At 36.6% G+C, this 23,335-nt stretch overlaps 1 protein-coding gene across 1 annotated transcript; it reads left to right on the top strand.

Annotated features, from left to right (window-relative positions):
* Positions 1–848: 848 nt before the first annotated feature.
* On the top strand, positions 849–22,062 carry reep2 (receptor accessory protein 2). Its single transcript, XM_048176414.1, has 8 exons — positions 849–1,047; positions 3,348–3,420; positions 6,598–6,674; positions 6,867–6,987; positions 7,118–7,231; positions 7,573–7,720; positions 10,304–10,470; positions 19,630–22,062. Exons 1-8 carry the CDS (start codon positions 1,016–1,018, stop codon positions 19,705–19,707), a joined length of 810 nt encoding a protein of 269 aa, XP_048032371.1. The 5' UTR covers positions 849–1,015; the 3' UTR covers positions 19,708–22,062.
* The last annotated feature ends 1,273 nt before the right edge of the window (positions 22,063–23,335 follow it).

Here is a 23,335-nt window from a genome sequence, read left to right as displayed (position 1 = left end):
TTATATACGAACACCGACACACATTAGGCATCATTGTCAGATAATAGTTCATTGGTAAATGGTTATATTTATACGTTTAACCTTCAGCAGTAAAGTAAATTTGTACCTAATAAAATATTTTAAGTGATTCTTTGGAATTATAGGGGTCCAAGCACCAAAGGTCTTGGATTTTGCAGGCTATAATAATATGAACCAACCAATATCTACTTGTTTTTGTACACCAGAATGTAGTTTTGTGTGTTATCATGTTCAATACATCAGGCCTAGTTTCACAGAAACATTACTGGTGTAAGTCTTGAGACAAAACAATAGCACTGGCATATTTTAACATAGGCCTATATCAGTGCAAGTTGCTTTCAGCTAATAAAACATGCATTTTATATATTTATTTAAAAGTGTTTACCTGGTTGTAGTTTCTGTCCTAAAAACATTGAATATTTGAGTTTAAACAACAGTTCACGGCACACCCATGCACAATTTTAAAGGTCAGAAAGCCACACATATTATATAAATAAATAAAAATGAAAAAAGAATATGAATTAAGATGGACTAACAAAATGTTGAGCTGCAAATTATGACTTTTGAAACTGACCTATGACATTCTACACACACATACAGTCCACATATACATAGGCTACCATAGGCTATATGACAGTAAAATTCACAGTGTTTTTTTCTTCTGTTTGAAGCCCTGACAATAGCTATGTACTATAGTACCTTTCTCGCCGAAACTATGGATACCATGTCAAATATTTGTCAGGGCAGCAATGAAACCGATAAATGAATGTTTGTTTTTTAATAAACGTAGCAGGTGTAAAGATGTCACTGTCCCTTTAAGAGACACGGGCTGAGTGAGCGCATATGCAGCGGCTCCCCGTCATCATAACGGCTATACTGCTACACAGACACACAAGATCCGCTGAGGTTCCTCGTGATATTCAGCATCACTGGTGTGGTCGGAATGGAGATGCAGAATAATCGACTAAAATAAGGAAAAGTCCTCGCAAAGATCAAGATGGTGTCGTGGATCATTTCGCGGATGGTGGTGTGAGTGTATATGCGGCGCGCGCGTGTTTTTGTGTTGTGTGTTGCTGCGGATACAGGACAGAAATAGAGAATATTTCAGCTTATTTTTTCAGTTAAATGCATTAATATTAACATTTAGAGGGATTAAAGATATTTATCTACTCATTTAAATTGCATTAAGGGTTAAATTGATAAAACAAAGCGATGACTTCATCCAGACGGCTAGGGTTCACCATTTGTGTTTGCTTGTTGTGTGATTTTCACCTGGAGCAATATGCCATATGTATGATATTGTGACTTAATGTACCAAACACTTCAATAGAGAATGTGAAATATAGAAATGTTAAAAAACATATGGCCAGATTTCAGGCATCCCATCTGTTTATATTACACCCACATCATCTCCTCTCTATGCTGATGTCATCATACTTTCAAATGCTAATTTTTAAATCACAAACTGTAATCAAAGACTTCTAAGATGGGTTTCAGAGGGTTTTTCTTTAAGAAGGCCTACCTGCCCAGCTGATTTGTCCTGGCTGGTAATGTTATGTAATGTGAAGGAGGCCAATCTGTTCCATATGACTCACATTTGTGATGTTTGGGTCTCAGGTGGGTTCCTTAGAGGGATTTACAGTTAGGTGATTTTGATTTTCATTGGATCATACTCCGATTACTAACTCCCTGATGAATCGATTACATCAAACACTTAGGCCATGCATGTGCTGAACAAATTATGCTTGGGCACAAATGGCAGTGGTTGATTTGATTGTTTTGACTTTGATGGTCTGGATCTAGGCCATTAGAAACAAACATCAGGCATCATTATTGTGGTTTTGCTGAATCTCATGGAATGCTCTTTTCTGTGGCTTTAACTGTGACAAGCAGATGCATTATGGGAGTCGGGCTAGTTGTAATGGGACAGAGGGCATGCGGTCTGCCATGCGCCAGACTGCCTGGCTGTCCTCATGCTTCATTATGCATTACACATGGTGCACAGTCTATATGAACATACACATTTACAGAGTATAATGCATCATATGCACAACCATAAATTCAAGCATGTTTTTGAAGTCGGCATGAAACACAAGTTGTGATAATTTTCTTCTCTATTGTGACTAGGGTTGCTAGGTTTTCACATCAAAGCCCACCAAATTGCTACTCAAAACTAGCCCAGTCACGTTCCAGGGGGTAAAATACACATTTTTGGTGGGGTTCCCCTGGTAAAATTCGCATTCCAAGGGCTAAATGTCATGTTATTTGGGGTCGCTTCAACCCGCGGACATGAAAAACAACCCACGGCAACAGTGTTAAAGTAGCACAATTCCACGGGAAAACCGCAGACTTGGCAACACTGATTATGACTTATATCCGCGTGCTTCTCGAACAGCTTCTCGAACAAGAAAAAAAATGTAGGGCAGGACTTGATTTTGTCCTTGGGAAATTGATTGGATAGTTGGATGGTTGTGGTTTGCTATTGGTCGATCTCATGTGAGTGACGGGTTGTCCCGCCTTAGCCCCAGTAAACACATCATCAAAGAGAAGAGATGTCGGAAATTATTTTTATTAAAGATTTCGAGGGGATGTGACTTAAAAAATAAAATAATGTGCACAGATAAATCATTCATAATAAACTGCAATATTAAAAATTAAGAATTGTCAGTTTTGGTTTCATGGTGACTTTAAGCCACAGAACACACAGTGATCAGAATGCTGTCGGCAGTCCATGCAGTGGGTAGGTGTGGTCTGTCCTGTATCCTGACATCCTCTACTGGATCTGCCAGTGCAGAATGTTCAGATTTTGTCGCCTCAGCACAAAATGGCATGTTTGTGTGTGTAGGAGCGCGAGTGTGTGAGGGCATGTGTCTGAGTGCATCTGTATGAAATCTGGTCTTTTTGTGTGTAGATCCGTCTTCATGCGCTCATAAATGATTCACTTTTAATGGCTCTCAGATTCACAGTGTTTGCTTTCCAATAGCGTCATGAAACATGCTGGTGTGTGTACAGTAGGGTTGGTATTGACTGGGAAAAGTTTTATGAGCTTGCTTTTCACTGAAATACAGAGCCTCTGAATATTTTGCTCAGTCCCCACACCAATATAAACTTGTTTATTTCTCTTCTGGTTAGATTTGAATGAGCCAGAGATATCCATCCTCTAACACTTAAATGCATAGGCAGCTTCTTAAGTATCATAATTGTGTCCTGTAACTTGAGGTAATGGTGCAAGTGAAATTTTAGCTGCTGAAGTGAGTTAGTGTAATGGTAAGTTGAGCTTGTCTGTGTCTGCTGGGAGTGTGTTCACTAAGGGTCTTTTCTCTCTGCAGCCTAGCCTTTGGGACCCTCTACCCTGCCTATTCCTCTTATAAGGCTGTGAAGACGAAAAACGTCAAGGAGTATGTGAGTATTTCAGTACTGCTTCAATTAGGATATTTATCCTGACCGGATTTTTTTTTTTTTTTTTTTACTCTTATCTTATAGTCATGTTCAGTTATATTCAATTATATTGCCATTAAGTGGACAAGATTTTATTTTACGTGGGTAACTTTAGCAGAAAATGATGAAGATCCTAGTATATTGTATATTATTTGTGTATATTATAATATTTTATATACTATGCTATATATATTTATTGCAGATTTAGTGTAAACTGTCTTGATAGCTATTTTGGCACCAAATGTTGGTTGTTAGTTATTTATACAATATGGTGATGAGGTTGAATGGTTGAGCCTGATGAATGTACTAAACAATACAATTTGTGTAAAAATATTGAGTAAATTGAATATTTACAACCCAAATTCTGGAAATGTTGGGACATTTTTAAAAATTTTTTTTTTTTAAATGAAAACTAAAAGACTTTCAAATCACATGAGCCAATATTTTATTCACAATACAACATAGATAACATTACAAATGTTTAAAGGAGAAATTTTACACTTTTATCCACTAAATGAGATCATCTGAAATCTCATCATCTACAGTGCATAACATCATCAAAAGATTCAGACAAACTGGAGAAATCTCTGTGCGTAAGGGACAAGGCCGAAGACCTTTATTGGATGCTCGTGGTCTTCGGGCCCTCAGAAGACACTGCATCACTCATCTGCATGATTGTGTCAATGACATTACTAAATGGGCCCAGGAATAATTACAGAAACCACTGTCGGTAAACAGTCCGCCGTGCCATCTGCAGATGCCAACTAAAGCTCTATCATGCAAAAAGGAAGCCATATGTGAACATGGTCCAGAAGCGCCGTTGTGTCCTGTGGGCCAAGGCTCATTTAAATTGGACTGTTTGAAATTGGAAAAGTGTTCTGTGGTCAGGCGAGTCCAAATTTGACATTCTTGTTGGAAATCACGGACGCGGTGTCCTTCGGGCTAAAGAGGAGGGAGACCTTCAGTGTGTTATCAGCATTCAGTTCAAAAGCCAGCATCTCTGATGGTATGGGGGTGCATAAGTGCACATGGTATGGACAGCTTGCATGTTTTAGAAGGCACTATGAATGCTAAAAGGTATATAAAGGTTTTAGAGCAACATGGATGATGTCTATTTCAGGGAAGGCCTTGTGTATTTCAGCAGGACAATGCAAAACCACATACTGCAGCTATTACAACAGCATGGCTTCGTCGTAGAAGAATCCGGGTGCTGAATTGGCCTGCCTGCAGTCCAGATCTTTCACCTGTAGAGAACACTTGGCACATAATTAAATGAAAAATGTCAAAGATGACCACAAACTCTTCAACAGCTGGAAACCTATATCAGGCAAGAATGGGACCAAATTCCAATACCAAAACTCCAGATACTCATAACCTCGATGCCCAGACGTCTTCAAACTGTTTTGAAAAGAAGAGGAGATGCTACACCATGGTAAACATGTCCCTGTCCCAACTATTTTGAGACCTGTAGCAGGCATCAAATTTGAAATGAGCTCATTTAGTGCATAAAATTGTAAAATTTCTCAGTTTAAACATTTGTGTTGTCTATGTTCTATTGTGAATAAAATATTGGCTCATGTGATTTTGAAAGTCTTTTAGTTTTTGTTTTATTCAAATTTAAAAAATGTCCTAACATTTCTGGAATTCGGGTTGTATTTTTCTTGAGGATCCTATTTGCATTTATTAAACTAAATGTATTAATTGCTTCAAAAAATACTGACATCAGTTTGTACCCTATTCATGTAAAGTGCCATAAGATAACTTTTAAAAGGGAATAAATAATGATATGAGATCATTATACAGTAAAAAACAGTAATATTGTGAAATATTATTACAATTTAAAATAACTGTTTTCTATTTGAATATATTTCACAAAGTAACTTATTCCTGTGATGGCAAAGCTGAATTTTCAGCATCATTACTCCAGTCTTCAGTGTCACATGATCCTTCAGAAATCATTCTAATATGCTGATCTGCTGCTCAAGAAACATTTAATGTGTACAATTGTACAAAATATTTGTGTACGATATTTTTTTTTTCAGGAATATTTGATGAATAGAAAGTTCAAAAGAACAGTGTTTATCTGAAATCTAATCTTTTGTAACATTATAAATGTCTTTACTGCCACTTTTGATTGATTTATTCAGCAAGGATGCATTAAAAGTATTCATTTCTTTAATTTCTTTTCAAAAAAATAAAAATAAAAATTCTTACTGACCCCAAACTTTTGAACGGTAGTGTATAATGCTACAGAAGCTTTGTATTTCAGATAAATGCTGTTCTTTTGAACTTTCTATTCATCAAGGAATCCTGAAAAAAAAAAAAAGTACACAACTGTTTTCAACATTGAAAATAATCATAAATGTTTATTGAGCAGCAAATCAGCATATTAGAATGATTTCTGAAGGATCATGTGACACTGAAGACTGGAGTAACGATGCTGAAAATTCAACTTTGCATCACAGGAATAAATTACTTTGTCAAATATATTTAAATAGTACACAGTTATTTTAAATTGTAATAATATTTCACAATATTACTGTTTTTTTACTGTATTTTTAATTAAATAAATGTAGCCTTGGTGAGCAGACGAAACTTCTTTTAAAAACATTAAAAATCTTAGTGGTTCCAGACTTTTGGACTGGACTATATATATATATATATATATATATATATATATATATATATATATATATATATGCATCTTATTATCTCAGGTTACTGGTTGCTATGGAAACCACTAGGGCAGCAGTTTGCTCCCAGACACCATTTTTAGTCTCATCTGTATTGCAAACAGGACTGCTTCCATTCATTTAGACATGTTTAGTAAACAGTTTGGACATTTCATAACCTTTTATTCTTCTGTTTTTTTTTGTGGACCTGGATTTATACATGTACAAACTGTTTAAGACAACCACAGTGATGTGTCATTTGATAATTGCTTAACTGAATATCTTATTGGCAGTACAGATGAAGACATAACTGGCAAATCCAATGGCAATGGCGACTGTTTTTTTTTATAAGCAAGTAGTCATGCATAAGGCACAAGGCTGTATTCAGCAAGAGCATGTGACCTGATGCATGCTGATGTCGTGCACACGTGCTTGATTAAAACATCTGTGTGTGTTTTTCCTTCCTCAGGTGAAATGGATGATGTACTGGATAGTGTTTGCGATATTTACGACAGCAGAGACGATCACAGATATGCTTCTCTCTTGGTCAGTTAACTGTCAATACTGAATTTTAGATTATTTTAGAGAAATTTACAGTTTATTTTTAAACTACACAACTTGTTTTATAATGTTATATTAGGGTCATCTTCATCCCTATCATTGTTATTAATAATTATTAATTTATCTTAAGATTTGTTGTATTAATTATTTATATGTTGACCCCCCCCATTTTGCCAGGTTTCCATTTTATTTTGAGCTTAAGATCGCCTTTGTTGTCTGGCTGTTGTCCCCGTACACCAAGGGCTCCAGTGTGCTGTACCGCAAGTTTGTGCACCCCACTCTCTCCAATAAAGAAAAGGTACATTAATATAATCATTAATAAAATCAAACTATTGTTAGAGGTGGTTGTTTTCAAACAGGTTTCCTGACCAATCAGAGTTAAGGCAGAGTAATGGATTTGTGTTGCATGACATATGTGTGTGTTACAGGAAATTGATGAGTACATAACCCAGGCTAAAGACCGCAGTTATGAGACCATGATGCGGTTTGGGAAGAGAGGGCTCAACATTGCAGCTACTGCAGCCGTCACAGCTGCCACAAAGGTGAAATCACTGAATAAATGTATTAATTTCTTTAAAAGAAATCTTAGTGACCTCAAACTTTTGATCAGTAATTTATAATAATATTTCTTTCTGAAATAAGAATTGCTAAAAGTAAAAAATACTTTTTTGGTGGAAAATATAGGCAATGCAAGTAAAAATACTGGTCTGAAATACTGGTACAGCATATAAAAATTCTTATTGTTGTGACCTGTAGGTGCTATATGGAGGTGCAGATGTTTGTTGCATATTGTGAAAAGTTACAGTAAAAGTACAGTATTATTGTGCATCTAGAATAAGAATATGCAATTGTAATGTTTGTCTGTTGTGTTATTGAACTGCAGGGTCAGGGTGTGTTATCAGAGAAGCTGCGTAGCTTCAGCATGCAGGATCTGACTCTGATTCAGAACGAAGTCGCACTGCACCTGGACGGCACAGACGACACGCACACCGCATCCACGCTACCTCGTGCTAAAACAGTCACACGCACAGGTAACACACACGGCTACCATCCTCCTAACTAGGGATGCTAAGGATTAATCTGCCATCTATTAATTGTTGATCATAATTTAATCGTTAAAACGATGGTCGATTAAGCAAGGTCATCATTAGAGAGTGTAGTTGCTCAAAACACGTGCAGCAGACACGAGGAAAAATGAAGCGCGAGCGCCGTAGTTACGCACTCTAAATGTATAAATGTCTTCAAGCCATGCAATGGATTTGGTAGGCTAGCCTTTATCACGAAACATAATTAACCAAGGGTCCAAACAAGTGATTTTACTGAACATAAGAGCTACTTATAAAGTAAATAAAAAGTACAGAGAATAAACAACAAGTAATAAGATCCTGGTGGATGAGTGATGATCATCCAGCATTGTTTTAGATGTGTGCTCCTATTCTGTGGCGCATGGTAAATCAGTGTGTGATCAAACCAATCCAACGCTCCAGCTGTAAAACAGTGTTCGATTGGTCTCTACACATCGTCCCTACCCACTATATCCACCCACCACACCCAAGATGCAGTTTCTATTGTTTGAAATTTCAAATGACGTTGGAAAACGCTGCGTTCCAGAAGTCCTATAGCTTTAGTCAAGCAGCGTGTCATGTCACTTAATACACTACGCATTGTCTAATGTTGTGTTTGGGCTCGTTCCTGACACCTGGTCTAAATAAAGATATGTGATTTACTACAAACAAAAACGTGGTGCAACTTTAGTAGCAACTTAGCATAAATCATTGAATCTGATTAGACCGTTAGCATCTCGCTCAAAAATGACCAAAGAGGAAAATGAAAAGTTGTGATTTTCTAGGCCGATATGGCTAGGAACTATACTAATACTAACTATACTAACATGATAACTTAGTAGACCCCCCCCCCCCCCCCCTTCAGATTTAAGAGCTTAAGGTTAACGATTTATCCATTAATTGATCGTTAACTTAAACAACGATTGATTATGGGAATTTATGTAAATCGTCATCCCTACTCCTAACAATACATGCGCACAGAATTGAAAGGCCCTGATGTACTCGCAGTGAAGTTCTTTTTCATTCTTCACTTAGGGGTAAAAAGAAGTTCGGCATTTCTTTCATAACAGTAGAAAAACATTGCGACGCCACCCACACTGCTGAGAGCTGCATTTAGATAAATATGTAAATATGTTCTGCGCACTTCCATTTCAATAACAAAATAAACGCATCAAAAAATGACAGCAGTGAGAAAACAGCAGTTAAGAAAGCATCTGATTATAGCGATGTGGATATGTTCTCCAGCTCTGTTATTTCTGTAAAGTTTGCTTTGGCAAGCTGTTTCAAACTCCTGAAACTATCTACAAATGAACTTTGTTTTGGCCTGATGTTGTTTGAAATAATGTCACACCAGTTCGTTCTTCAATTTCGCTTGAAGTATCTCAAGGACTTAACTTTGTGCAACTAAAACATAATAGGCCATGTTCACACAGTCAGTGTTTGGTTTCAAAACCGTAACAGGTGTGACTCCCTAAATGTAATCCTGTACATACAGGAGCAGACGGGTGCGGATTGAAAAATGTTGGTATGTAACCACAATAAATCTACTTCTTTAATGCTTGTATAATCATAGTGACAGATAACTCTAGTAAATGCCCCTGTTTCAATGCCATTTCAATACTACTCATATTTATAATGTTCTGTTCAAACACACACAGGCAGGTCAGTGAGGTGTGAATGTGTGTTTGCTGACTCACTGAAAGCCGCTCTGCAGGCAGCCATTGTCTCAGCCTGTTTATAATGCTGATGCTGATGTGACCAGCATGTGATTCAGCTGCCTACTGGATGAGAGAGAGGAGGGGTCAATCTGCTGGAGTTTGTTTATATGCACATGCACTCTGTTTTCCGTTTGTTGGATGAGTTTCAGAACTCATTCAACAGGATCAAGACCATGAAGTTTGGTCTCTTCACACACTGTGACGTCATTAAACTGGCAAGATGCTGAAGGTCATGACCCCCACGTGAGGCTTTACAGCAAACACGAACAAAGCCTGTGGTAGAATCATCCAGAGTTCCACAGAGGTGATGATTTCAATAATTAGATGTATAGTGATTCTATTAGCACACAGAGCTCCTTCATTGAATTACAGAGCGTCAAACATGATACATTGTGAATGGACAAGTAAAAGGCTCTTAAAGAAGTCTTTGTGTTGCAGGCTTTGAATGAGGTCTGGCAAGCTTTAAATGCCAGAGAAAGTATGTTTGCACCACAGTGCCTGAGAGCCAATGTTCACACCACAAGACAAATTTTATGCCCTGATTTGATTGGGTTCATTTATTTGGGTCTTTAAACATGATTGTGTATATGAATTAGGAAAGGGGTCCCACACAAAGAGAGCATCATATTCAGGGATCCGTGGCATCAAAAAGTTTGAAAACCCCTGGCCTGAGAGACCCACTCAAAATAATTTGCTTCAGACTAATAAAAAACAAATGGCAACATGTCACATTCATGCCAGCTGCTTATCTAGAGGGAAAAATCCAGTACAGCACATGCTGCAGAGTAGGAATTATGTCTAAAACTGTATCCATCGTTATTGTTTTCCTCAGTTCGTGCCACACCCATCCCAGCTGACGCTGAATCACAGCACAGCTCTCGCTCTGATGATCAGTCAGATAGCAGGACTGAGCATTCAGATGAAGATGTAGCTGATAAGGCCCCCAAACGCACCCCGAGCATCAGAGCAGCCAAGAAACCAGCTGCTGCCAAGACAGAGGTACATGATTCAATTGCTCTTTCTGCCTAACACCCTCTTTTATTCTTGTTTCTTTTACACATAGACAGAGCCTAAAACTAACCTTTTTCCACACCTGCCGATGAAACGGGCAATTAAGAAACCAACTTTTTTAATATCAGTGAAAATCCACAATTTTCTATTCCAATTTCAATGCCACAGCTAAAACTACCATTCTAACTAATAATTTAAAACATTATTAAAGACAAGTAAACAGTCTGTAATAAAATAAGAACGAATGATCAAATTACAAGCAATAGCACAATAAATACAATAGAATAATGATACATATGAAATAAAGATACATATAAAAGTAGGTCTAACAGTAGTTTTCAGGTACAGAAAATGAATAATGAAATGTAAAATAACATTACATAATCTTTACTATATCAATTAGATTAGATAACATAAATGAATCCTTATTAAAGTAACAAAAGTTATTCAGTCAGGAGCAGTGAGTATTTTCTAACATTTAAAAACACAGATAGCAGCAAGTATATTAGGCTGCTGTCACTTTAAGACCGAATGCACAGATCCAATATACTGATACATTCTGTACACATTTATATATAACTAACTATGTTTACTAGGACACTTGCCAAGATGGGCATTTTATGACATTTTTGTGTAAATTTATTCATTCAAGCGCAAGAAGACGTGAAAGAGAGCTCAATTTATTATTCATGCGCTGTCTGAGACACGGCTTTCTGCGCACACGCAGCGCGCGTGTAATGAATTGAGTTCCCTTTCGCGTTTTCGTGCACTTGAATATTTTTAAACTTTTGTGATGATGCAGCACTGGCCTGTCAACTGTCCCATTCATGTTTGTTTGCGTTCATGTTCTCACAACATTGCATTGTTAGAATTTATAAAAATGTTACCGGCCAAACAGCGATTGATACTATTTCACATACTCACCAGCGCTGATTTTTACTCTCATTTGACGCTGATTCTAATTAGGAATTAATATTTATTACATGTAATGCAAGGGTGGAAGTATTAGAAAATACTTGAAAGTGTTCTATACTTGTGTTTTCACAAACTGTATTATGTGCAGCACATGTTTTTGTTCTGAGTGTTGAAGCAATTTCAGCATTTGTTGATTGTGTCTGGAATATTCAGTAAGAGCTAAAAAAGTTGCCTTTTTTTTCTTCTTTCATGGATCACAAAAGTCATGTGTAGCAGAATTTTCATGCTGCTCTTCTTTAAAACTATGAAAACACAATTGAAGTGGCTCATACATCTTGTGCACTATTTATCAAGTCTTCAATTCTGAAGAAATATGAAAAGCCTGCAGCTACTGAAATGAGTAAATAAATGTTCCCTGGTTAGATGTTTTATTTGCCATACCCACAATTCAGAGCTTATTTTGTCACTAGTAGTTTGTAATATGTGATTGTCACTCTTAAAGCACTCTTAGAGTTCTCTTAAATACAGTGCATTCAGAACAATTCATTTTGTCACATTTTATGTTGCACCCTTGTGCTAATGATTTAATTTATTCGTTTTTTTTTTTCACATTTATGTACACTCCACGTCCCATAATGACCAAGCAAAAATCAGATTTGTGATAAGCTTATCTCGGGTGCATCCCATTTCTCTGTTTCTACCTTTTGATTGAAGTAAATCTGTGGCAAATTCAATTAACTGGAAATTATTGGGAAAGCTCAGTATCAGGATTGTGTCGAGGCACATATCTGGGGTAGGCTAGAAAAAAATTCTGCCGGATTGAAGGCTCACAAGAGCCTCCATTTTTCTTAAATGGAAGAGATTTGGAACAACCAAGACTTTTTCTAGAGCTGGCCACCCTATATGAACCGTAACAATTGCGATGGTTTTGTATCAAATCCAGTCCTAATCTTTTGGAAGTGCAGAAAACAGCGTCTTTTTGACATTTCGACAACACAAACCAAACTCTTCCAGGCCTCAGCTACAACTACATTGTTTGAGTGTCAAAGTAGACGTTCGTGGGCAGCCAAAGAAGACCGTAGGCTTGTATTATACAAACAAACCTAGTAAGACTGGAATTACTGGGCCTGTTTACACCTGGTCACGTCATGTGTTTTACTGATCGGATAGCTATATGATTTATTGGCCACATAAATGTCACCGCAAAACAAATATAAATCTGATCTTCAATTCCCACATTATATTCAAGCCTACCTGAGTTCATGTCAACGAAAGCAACGGATATGAGCTGCATTTTATTTATCATCAGCTAATTTCAAAACAAAAGACTGGCATCAGAACTCATAAGATCATTCAGTCTCACTCATTTTAATGAGGATAATTGTGTTACTTTCAGTTTCATTTATGCAGCAGTTTGCACGTTGTCTTGCTGAAGAGATACTCAACTACTCATTTGTGGCGATGCGTGGTGCAGCAGCACTGTCATATCTGCCTATAACATGTCATAAAGCCTGTAACACTCTCACACGTTTATTTTTTTTTTACTGTTTTGGGAGGAGTAAAATTTACATATGTGGTTTCAACAACCAGATGGATTTACAAATGTCTAGTTTCTTTTGGAATGAGTCTCAAACCACCTCAAGTGGTTCGAAACTCCATCTCGGACTCGAAAGCGTTTTAGAGGGCATTTACACCTGCTCTGTTCACTATGGAAGCCCGTTTCCTCCACTAAAAGAAAAAAAAAAACTCCACTAAAAAAAAAAAAAAAAAAGATGAATTGCGACTTTATATCTCAGAATTCTGACTTTATATCACGCAATTGCGACTTTATATCTCAGAATTCTGACTTTATAACTCGCAATTGCGACTTTATATCTCAGATTTCTGACTTTATATCTCAGATTTCTGACTTTATATCACGCAATTGCGACTTTACATCTTAGAATTCTGACTTTATAGCACGCAATTGCGACTTTATATCTCAGAATTCTGACTTTATATCACGCAATTGCGACTTTATATCTCAGAATTCTGACTTTATACCACGCAATTGCGACTTTACATCTCAGAATTCTGACTTTATACCACGCAATTGCGACTTTACATCTCAGAATTCTGACTTTATACCACGCAATTGCGACTTTACATCTCAGAATTCTGACTTTATAACTCGCAATTGCGACTTTATATCTCAGATTTCTGACTTTATATCTCAGATTTCTGACTTTATATCACGCAATTGCGACTTTACATCTTAGAATTCTGACTTTATAGCACGCAATTGCGACTTTATATCTCAGATTTCTGACTTTATATCTCAGATTTCTGACTTTATAACTCGCAATTGCGACTTTATATCTCAGAATTCTGACTTTATACCACGCAATTGCGACTTTATATCTCAGAATTCTGACTTTATATCACGCAATTGCGACTTTACATCTCAGAATTCTGACTTTATACCACGCAATTGCGACTTTACATCTCAGAATTCTGACTTTATATCCACGCAATGGCGACTTTATATCTCAGAATTCGGACTTTATAACTCGCAATTGCGACTTTATATCTCAGATTTCTGACTTTATATCTCAGATTTCTGACTTTATATCACGCAATTGCGACTTTATATCTCAGAATTCTGACTTTATATCACGCAATTGCGACTTTACATCTCAGAATTCTGACTTTATACCACGCAATTGCGACTTTACATCTCAGAATTCTGACTTTATATCACGCAATGCAATTGCGACTTTACATCTCAGAATTCTGACTTTATATCACGCAATTGCGACTTTACATCTCAGAATTCTGACTTTATAACTCGCAATTGCGACTTTATATCTCAGAAATCTGACTTTATATCACGAAATTGCGACTTTATATCTCAGAATTCGGACTTTATAACTCGCAATTGCGACTTTATATCTCAGATTTCTGACTTTATATCACGCAATTGCGACTTTACATCTCAGAATTCTGACTTTATACCACGCAATTGCGACTTTACATCTCAGAATTCTGACTTTATAACTCGCAATTGCGACTTTATATCTCAGAATTCGGACTTTATAACTCGCAATTGCGACTTTATATCTCAGAATTCTGACTTTATAGCACGCAATTGCGACTTTACATCTCAGAATTCTGACTTTATAGCACGCAATTGCGACTTTATATCTCAGAATTCTGACTTTATATCACGCAATTGCGACTTTACATCTCAGAATTCTGACTTTATACCACGCAATTGCGACTTTACATCTCAGAATTCTGACTTTATAACTCGCAATTGCGACTTTATATCTCAGAATTCGGACTTTATAACTCGCAATTGCGACTTTATATCTCAGAATTCGGACTTTATAACTCGCAATTGCGACTTTATATCTCAGAATTCTGACTTCATATCACGCAATTGCGACTTTATATCAGAATTCTGACTTCATATCACGCAATTGCGACTTTATATCTCAGAATTCTGATTTTATATCACGCAATTGCGACTTTATATCTCAGAATTCTGACTTTATATCATGCAATTGCGACTTTATATCTCAGAATTCTGACTTTATAACTCGCAATTGTGAGATATAAACACGCAATTGCGTGTTAAAAAGTCAGAATTCTGAGATAAAAAGTCGCAATTCATCTTTTTTTTTAAAATTTTTTTTATTGGCTTTTTTTTTTTTTTTTAGTGGCAGAAACAGGCTTCCTTAGTTCACGGATAGCTATCCATTCAGAGTAAATGCATGAAGTGACCAGGAGTAAACAGGTCCACTGACGACTTGTTTCAGGCAGTTCAGAATTGGTTCTTTCTTTTAGGAGACTCCATTTATTGTGCACTTTGATCGTTGCAGACCTTGTACATTCACAAACAGCTATATTACACATGAAAGGTAATATCTGAAAAAGCATAACAGGGTAACTTTAAGGCTCTCAATACTTATGCCAATTTTTTTTTCTTAACCCTTTTGTCATTATGGGTAATGGAGCGTAAAATAAAAAAAAAAAAAAAGATTTTAAGGTGTGGTCACATTTAGCACTTTTGAGCTTGTGTTTGACAAACATTTCAGTAGGAATCCACATGATCTGGAATTTTGCGTGAGGGCAAAAGATTGGTCATTTGTATTTACTGCACTGATCAACAGAAAGCTGCTTGGTTTGAAAGTGACTTTTGTGTGAGCAGTGCTTCATACATCGCTACACTGTTGACAATAGACCTTTTTGCCTGCTAAATTTTTCAGACATTTCGCTAATGTGATCGCACCTTAAAGGGTTAGTTCACCCAAAAATAAAACAAATTCAGTCATTAATTACTCACCCTCATGTCTTTCCAAACCTGTAAGTCTTTTGTTCATCTGAAGATATTTTTAATAAAATATGAGCCGTTTCTTTCCCTCCATTGACAGCTACGTGACTGCCACTTCGATGCATCAAAAAGTTCATAAAGAGATCGTAAAACTAATCCACATGAATTGAGTGGTTTAGTCCAGTTTTTCTGAAGAGACGCGATTGCGAGATTTAATTTAGGCTTTTATAAACATTCATCAACTCAGACATCAGTTGTGGTAAACGGAAGCATGGTAAACTCAAGCATGTTTGCTTGACGTGCGAGAACCAATGAGGTAGGGCATGGACAATAAGTCGATGCATAACAAATCAAGAAATGATTCTGGATGGATTCTGAGATGTTCTGAGTGCATCGCGATTCTCTCTTGAATCGAGCTTAGTTTTTAACCGCAGATGGCACCGTGTGCTTTAGGTCGTGTGTCCACCAAAGCATTTTTTCCAGTGGCTAGCGTGCTTTTCCAATTGTTTTCAATGTGAGTACCACGTTTTTTTTTTTTTAAATGCCAGGGGCCAGTTGCACCAGCTGTGCGCAAGTTACAACGTAGACTAGTTTTGACGTAAATGGACATTAAGTTATAACTTAAGTTGTTGTTGTTGTTGTTGTTGTTGTTGTTGTTGTTGTTGTTGTTGTTGTTGTTGTTGTTTGTTTTTATTTATTGATCCTTATTAATTTAGTTTCAAATACAGTTTCTGAATGTTATTCACATATAAAAACATTTATGATTAAGTAGTAGGCTATTATATTTAATGGGAACTTATTTTTACTGTTAGCTACGTGAGGCAAAATAAGTCAGAATGAAGGATAAACTGAAATTCACGGAATTTCAACAACAACTGCTCCTGTATTTGAAGGATCACTGAGGGTAAACATCATATTATGCGACTACGCATTACTTTACGGAGACCTTACGAGCTACTAACTACGTTCTGCCTTAAGAACAAATGGTGCAACCGAATAAAGTACAGAGTTAGTTACAAACTAGCTAGTAGTTACTAAGCCACTAGTGTGGACTTTACGTTCCAATTTAAGAAAGAACTTATGAACGGCTGGTGCAACCCTACCCAGGAGTGTAACGAGGCACTGAGCTTCTTTTTCACATGCTCAGCGTTTTTTACCGGTCACCTCCAGTTGAAGAATGTTCTACTTTGAGTAAAACGCTGCGTTCATCACTGTCACTTTGTAGCCAGCCATCCAATCAGAGAGGAGGAGGGTGGGACAAATCCAACACCGACCAACTTTCACAAAATTCTTACTGTACAACAACATCAACAAGAGGAGAACAGAACAAGATGGATGCGAAATTAATATTGCTGGTCTCCGAACATACATGGCCAGTACTCTACATTGTGTCGACATTTTTAGTCTGAAACAAATTACCTGCGAAATCAATTACATGTAACCGTGCCGCAGATATTCCGTATCATAGCAACAAAGCATCTCAACTGAAAAACAAAACAAAAAAAACTGTGATGCCAAAGCACTCACAGATAAGTGTTTTCAGCTGGCTAAAAAAGCTTTGGTGGCCTTAGAAACAGCTGTACTCGGCTTGCTTCCAATTTCTTAAACGTACCACTTGAGCGTTCTATAAAATAATCATTCATAAAGTTCAAAAAGGTTGAAGTGAATTGCAAGGGTGTTTGCAGTGGGCACTGCAAAAACAAGCTACAGGTGCTGGTCATATAATTAGAATATCATCAAAAAGTTGATTTATTTCACTAATTCCATTCAAAAAGTGAAACTTGTATATTATATTCATTCATTACACACAGACTGATATATTTCAAATGTTTTCAGTATCTCAGAAAATTAGAATATTACTTAAGACCAATACAAAGAAAGGATTTTTAGAAATTTTGGCCAACTGAAAAGTATGAACTTGAAAAGTATGAGCATGTACAGCACTCAATACTTAGTTTGGGCTCCTTTTGCCTGAATTACTGCAGCAATGCGCCGTGGCATGGAGTCGATCAGTCTGTGGCACTGCTCAGGTGTTATGAGAGCCCAGGTTGCTCTGATAGTGGCCTTCAGCTCTTCTGCATTGTCTGGCATATCGCATCTTCCTCTTCACAATACCCAATAGATTTTCTATGGGGTTAAGGTCAGGCGAGTTTGCTGGCCAATTAAGAACAGGGGTACCATGGTCCTTAAACCAGGTACTGGTAGCTTTGGCTCTATGAACAGCCAGCCTCTTTTGCAATGACCTTTTGTGTCTTGCCCTCCTTGTGCAAAGTGTCAATGGTCGTCTTTTGGACAACTGTCAAGTCAGCAGTCTTCCCCGTGATTGTGTAGCCTACAGAAATAGACTGAGAGACCATTTAAAGGCCTTTGCAGGTGTTTTGAGTTAATTAGCTGATTAGAGTGTGGCACCAGGTGTCTTCAATATTGAACCTTTTCACAATATTCTAATTTTCTGAGATACTGAATTTGGGATTTTCCTTAGTTGTCAGTTATAATCATCAAAATTAAAAGAAATAAACATTTGAAATATATCAGTCTGTGTGTAATGAATGAATATAATATACAAGTTTCACTTTTTGAATGGACTTAGTGAAATAAATAAACTTGTATTTGTACCTGTATTTTCTGTTATATATTAATTGTCCAACATTCCCAATTTTTCTGATGCATGTCCTTTATTTAATTTCATATGTTGGTATTCATTCAGTGTTTATAATGCTAATACTTGAACTTTAAAGAATTTTATCCCAAACTGGGATAAAGAGCAAATGTTTTGTGAAAAAAGTGGAAGATTTAAAAAAAGGATTTGATGAACACTAGTGATAGTATTTTATTGTGTTGTCATCATTCAGGTTGAGTTTTAGCTTTAATGTATGTATATATATATATATATATATATATATATATATATATATATATATATATATATATATATATATATATATATATATATATATATATATATATATATATATATATATATATATATATATATTTTTTTTTTTTTTTTTTAAACAAAGCAGCTGATATTGCCATAGAAACTAGTGGACCGACGAATCACTTTCACCCCAAAATGGCGGCACTGGGCGCCGGTGTTGCAATGGAACGTACTATTGAGTTTCGCTTGTTGTTAGTGTATATTCTTTGGCCAAACGCACAAGCCCTCTTCAGTGATCTTCTTCATGAGCATTTGAGCGTGCAGTTAAAAACTAGCCTAGAGCGCCATCTGCTGTTATAAACTAAGCTCAGAATCGGTCTACAAATCGCGATGCATTGATTTATTGTCCCAGCCCTACAATGAGGTTCATTCTCATGTGTTATGCAGCACGTTTGAGTTTTCGCAAGAACCAGTGAGGTTTGCTCTCACGTGTCAAGCGTGTACGGTTTAGCTTCTGTTTATGTTCACTGATCAAAGTTTATCTGTGAATAAAAGCCTGAATTCAATCTATTCATCATATAAAGCAATTGTATCCCTTCAGAAAATTTGGACTAAACTGCTTAATTCATATGGATTAGTTTCACAATCTTTTTATGAACTTCTTGAAGCATCAAAGTAGTAGTTGAGTAACTGTCAATGGAGGAACAGTAAGCTCTCCGATTCCATCAAAAAGATCTTCATTTGTGTTCCGAAGATGAACACAAGTCTTGCAGGTTTGGAACAACATGAGGGTGAGTAAATGATGACATTTTGGGTGAACTAACCCTTTTAAGTCTGCATCAAAGCAAAATGAAGGTGTATCAATACTTTCTGAATGCACTGTAGTCTGTCACATCAACCTACATTTTCCATGACTTTGTGTGTGAGCGGTTGTGAGCACATGCCTTCACTAAATTGTTCATAAATTGTTTTAACCATAAAAGGTATTAATGCTCTTTTTTTGTTTTTGTTAACCACCATTTCCTGCTGTCATCTCCAGCCGACCACCAAGACAGTGAAGAAACCGCCAAAGAAGAAAGCCACACCCACGGCCAACAACAATGCCGAATCACCATGAGTCACAGAGTTCATCCATCCCTGGACAACACACGAACACCACATGCTTCCTCATACTAACAACCAAATATTAGTGCTCTTCACCATAGATACGTACTGACACCCGCAGATGCACACACAAACATCGCCTGAGGCTGTTTTTATCTAGTAGGTTTAATGCGTGAGTATGTTTAGACATCAGGCTTCATGCGTTTTCCATTTTCCACGTTATCACTCCTGTGCGTGTGCTAAGTAAGGCTGGGTCTTGTCTTATTCTCTGTAGGCCTTATTATTAGAGAGCAGCTTTGTAAAGCATGAGGCCAGGAAGCAGCGCCTGCATATGATCATTCATCAACACTTCTGTCTCTTATAACCGCAGATTCCATACCAGAACTCCATGTTTTCCATAATAGAGGCCGGTTCGCCGTTTTTTTTTTTTTTTTTTAGCATGTAGGACACGCGCTATGGGACGAACAAGAATTGAGAACAGAAAAATTGGGCTATTAAATGAATAGCAACAGACTTGATTTACTTGCATCCGTAGAGAGTTGCGGAGGCGCCCAGAGCAGTTCTGTTCTTATTCCGGGTCACCGAACATCCAGAGTTTTGTTGTGAATATTCATGATCAAAGAGGTCAGATGTCTACTGGAAGCTGCAGGCTCTCAAACGCTCTTGCCATTAATAGTGCTTTTGTCAGCTGGGGCTGGAGGCGTTCAGCTCGCATAAGCAGACCCTTGTGCTAATTTTACACTCGCATAGCGTGATGTTACGCATTTTGAAAGTATTGTAAGACATTTATATTATCTGGTAGATCAGATTGCAGGTGTCATCTGGTAGGGAGCAAGATGAAAACGATCACATGTTGGCCACAGAAAAGAGCAACATCCCTCTGTCTTGAGTAATCTGCCTTTCAATGCTGGTATTTTTGTTGTTGTGGCTTGCTTGGGAAACTCATACTCCATATCAGTTTGTAATAATGTACTGAGCAGATTCGGTCGGCGCAGCACAAAATATGGTATCACCTGAGAGTTGGCAAATGGTTCAATGTGGTCGTTGTTGAAAATCATAGGTGCTTTTATAAATTATGCTGGCGTAAAAACCCTCTGGTCCATTTTTAAAGACATCTATTAATTTGTTTTTGTTTGTTTTTTGTATTGGACCCTGTGAACCATATTCATTTGAAATTGCATGTAGCCCTAAATCCAAATGTGGGCAGTTGTGTTTCCCAGCACAGCTGTTCAGAACTGAAGGATTTAGTGTTTGTTACTGATCTCGAGTTCAATTGCGGTGTTGCAAAGAAATTACAACTTGCAATCCTACTTAGAGCTGGTAGGGGGCGCTGCTGTACAGGAAAAGAGCACAGTGCTCTGCCTGTCAGATTGAATGATTACACATGGATGGGGAATGGTTTAAATCATTCGGTTATTTTAGCTGAAATTTATTTGAAAATGTTCATTTGTATAAAACTATTGACTGTACAAAATTTCTGCCTTACTGTGATAGGCTTTTTAAGTTATTTTTTCTTTCTTTAAGTTGTCACTTTTGTAGGGTAGGATGTACAGAATCATTTCTTGTAAAAAAAGTGCTATTTGTTTTGTGCATGGGTGTGGTGTTTTAATTTAGTGTTTTCTCTCTGCCTTATTTTGTAGAGAAATGAAACATGGGGGAAGTTGCGTTTGAGAACAACTAATGATCGTTTTACAGTTCATTTTAACAGTGCAAAACATGCATCAGTCTTGAGTTAGACACTCAAACATGAAGTTAATAGCAGATAGATGTTTCTGTAGAAACACGGTTCAGAAATAACATACGATAATGCATCTGTTGTCATGACACATTGCTGTCTTAACTATCATCATGATCTTTAATTCAGTGTTGCTGATTGGCAACTTGACATTTTCTGTCTCAGTCTCTTGAGTAATTCGGTTTTTAAAAAAGAAACAAAAGTGTTTTTTTTCTTTTTAATTAAATTCTATGTGTGGTTGGTTCTCACCAGCCCACACAAAAATGACAAGTCAGTCGCACTCTTTTCTTTGTTCCTGTTTTTCGCCCCCCCACCCCACCCTTTTGTTCAGTATTTCTTATTTGCATAATCAAAAATGACAATAACTTGTTTTTAATTCACCGATGTCTGCACTGAGCGAGATGTGACAAATTAAACGCATTCAGTTTTTCTTTTATATTTTCTCTAGTGTGTTGGAAATTGGTGTTATTGCATAGATTTGAACTGTGAGAGGATAGTCAACATTAATATATTGTTTGTGCCAATTCTCAATGCTCTTAATATATTAAAAGAATGAAAAGAAAGAGATTGCTGCTAAGTGTGTACTAACTGACCTTGAATTATTATTCAATAAAAATGCAATTACATCCCTAATGGATTATTCATTTAACTCATTTAGTATGTGGTTTTAGCTATTTCTGTCTATATCTTTTTTCTTTTTCTTTTTTGAACTTTGTTCATCATAAGTGGTGAAATGTACTAGGTAAACCTGGCAAACCTGCAGCAGTTCCGGAGAGCTCCGTTCTTTATTTGCTACTCCAGCACATCCAGTGGTTTTGAAGCACATCATAAGGATGTTTCATAACGTTATGGAATAACTTTATCCCCTCTGTACGAGAGTAATAACTGTACCACCTTTAGCTGCATAAACAGCAGCCATTCCTGTAATTTAATATCTGCCTTTAGTTTTTCATTGGAGGAGAAAGAACTGTTTTCTGATGGTTTGGGAGCTGTAAATTCTTGAGCTTAAACTGCTTGTTTCGGGTGATGCTGCATTTCCAATTCTAATATTACATCTTTGTTGATGTAAAAAGAATCGCAAAAAGCTGTAATTACATAGGAGGTATGACGAGATTTAGAGTAAGATGGGGTATGATGAAGAAATGTGCTTTTACGTCTAAACTGTAACCTATTTAAATATAAGTTTAGCATGTGCAGGATGATGATGATGATGATGATGATGATGATGATGATGCATCAGCCCCCCGGCTAAACTTTTACAGAATGCGACTTTTGATATCATTCCTGTACATATATTTTTATTTTTATTATATATTTTCATATAATGTGTCATTAATGTAAAATACTTAATTGGCTTAATTAATTTTTTTTCCTAACACTGTCTTTGATTTTGAAACATTACCACCAGAAACAAAACAAAGCACACACACACACAAATAAATAAATAAAAAATCAAAAAAAAAAAAAAAAAAATCAATATAACATGATGCATATTAAGCCAGGTTACACTGAAAACAGTTTCCTTCAAAAATCTCATAAAAGGATTTCATACTTTTGAAAAACTTTTCAGTTTTTCCAAAGCCAAACAATAAGACAATTCCTGTACAGGGCTCAATGCTAAGGATTTTTTCTACTGTCCCAGTCGGGACAGTGGTTCAAATTTTTACTTGCCCCGCCAAAATTTTCACTGGCCCCGCAACAAAAAATTAATAAAAGTAAAAGACAAGAAAATGGGTCTATAAAATAAGCATAGTTATTGTTTTTGTTGCCTTTGTTACATTTAACCTCAATAAATAGGGTTATGACACCAAAAGCTACTAGATTAACTTAAATTTTAAATATTGTTAGACAAATAAACAGTAAGTAATAAAATAGTAACAAATAATCAAATTACGAGTAATAGCAC

The sequence above is a fragment of the Megalobrama amblycephala genome, linkage group LG23 (assembly GCF_018812025.1).
Source record: "Megalobrama amblycephala isolate DHTTF-2021 linkage group LG23, ASM1881202v1, whole genome shotgun sequence".
NCBI lineage: Eukaryota > Metazoa > Chordata > Actinopteri > Cypriniformes > Xenocyprididae > Megalobrama > Megalobrama amblycephala.
Note: the sequence above shows the minus strand (reverse complement) of the source record. Positions and strands in the feature narration are given on the sequence as shown.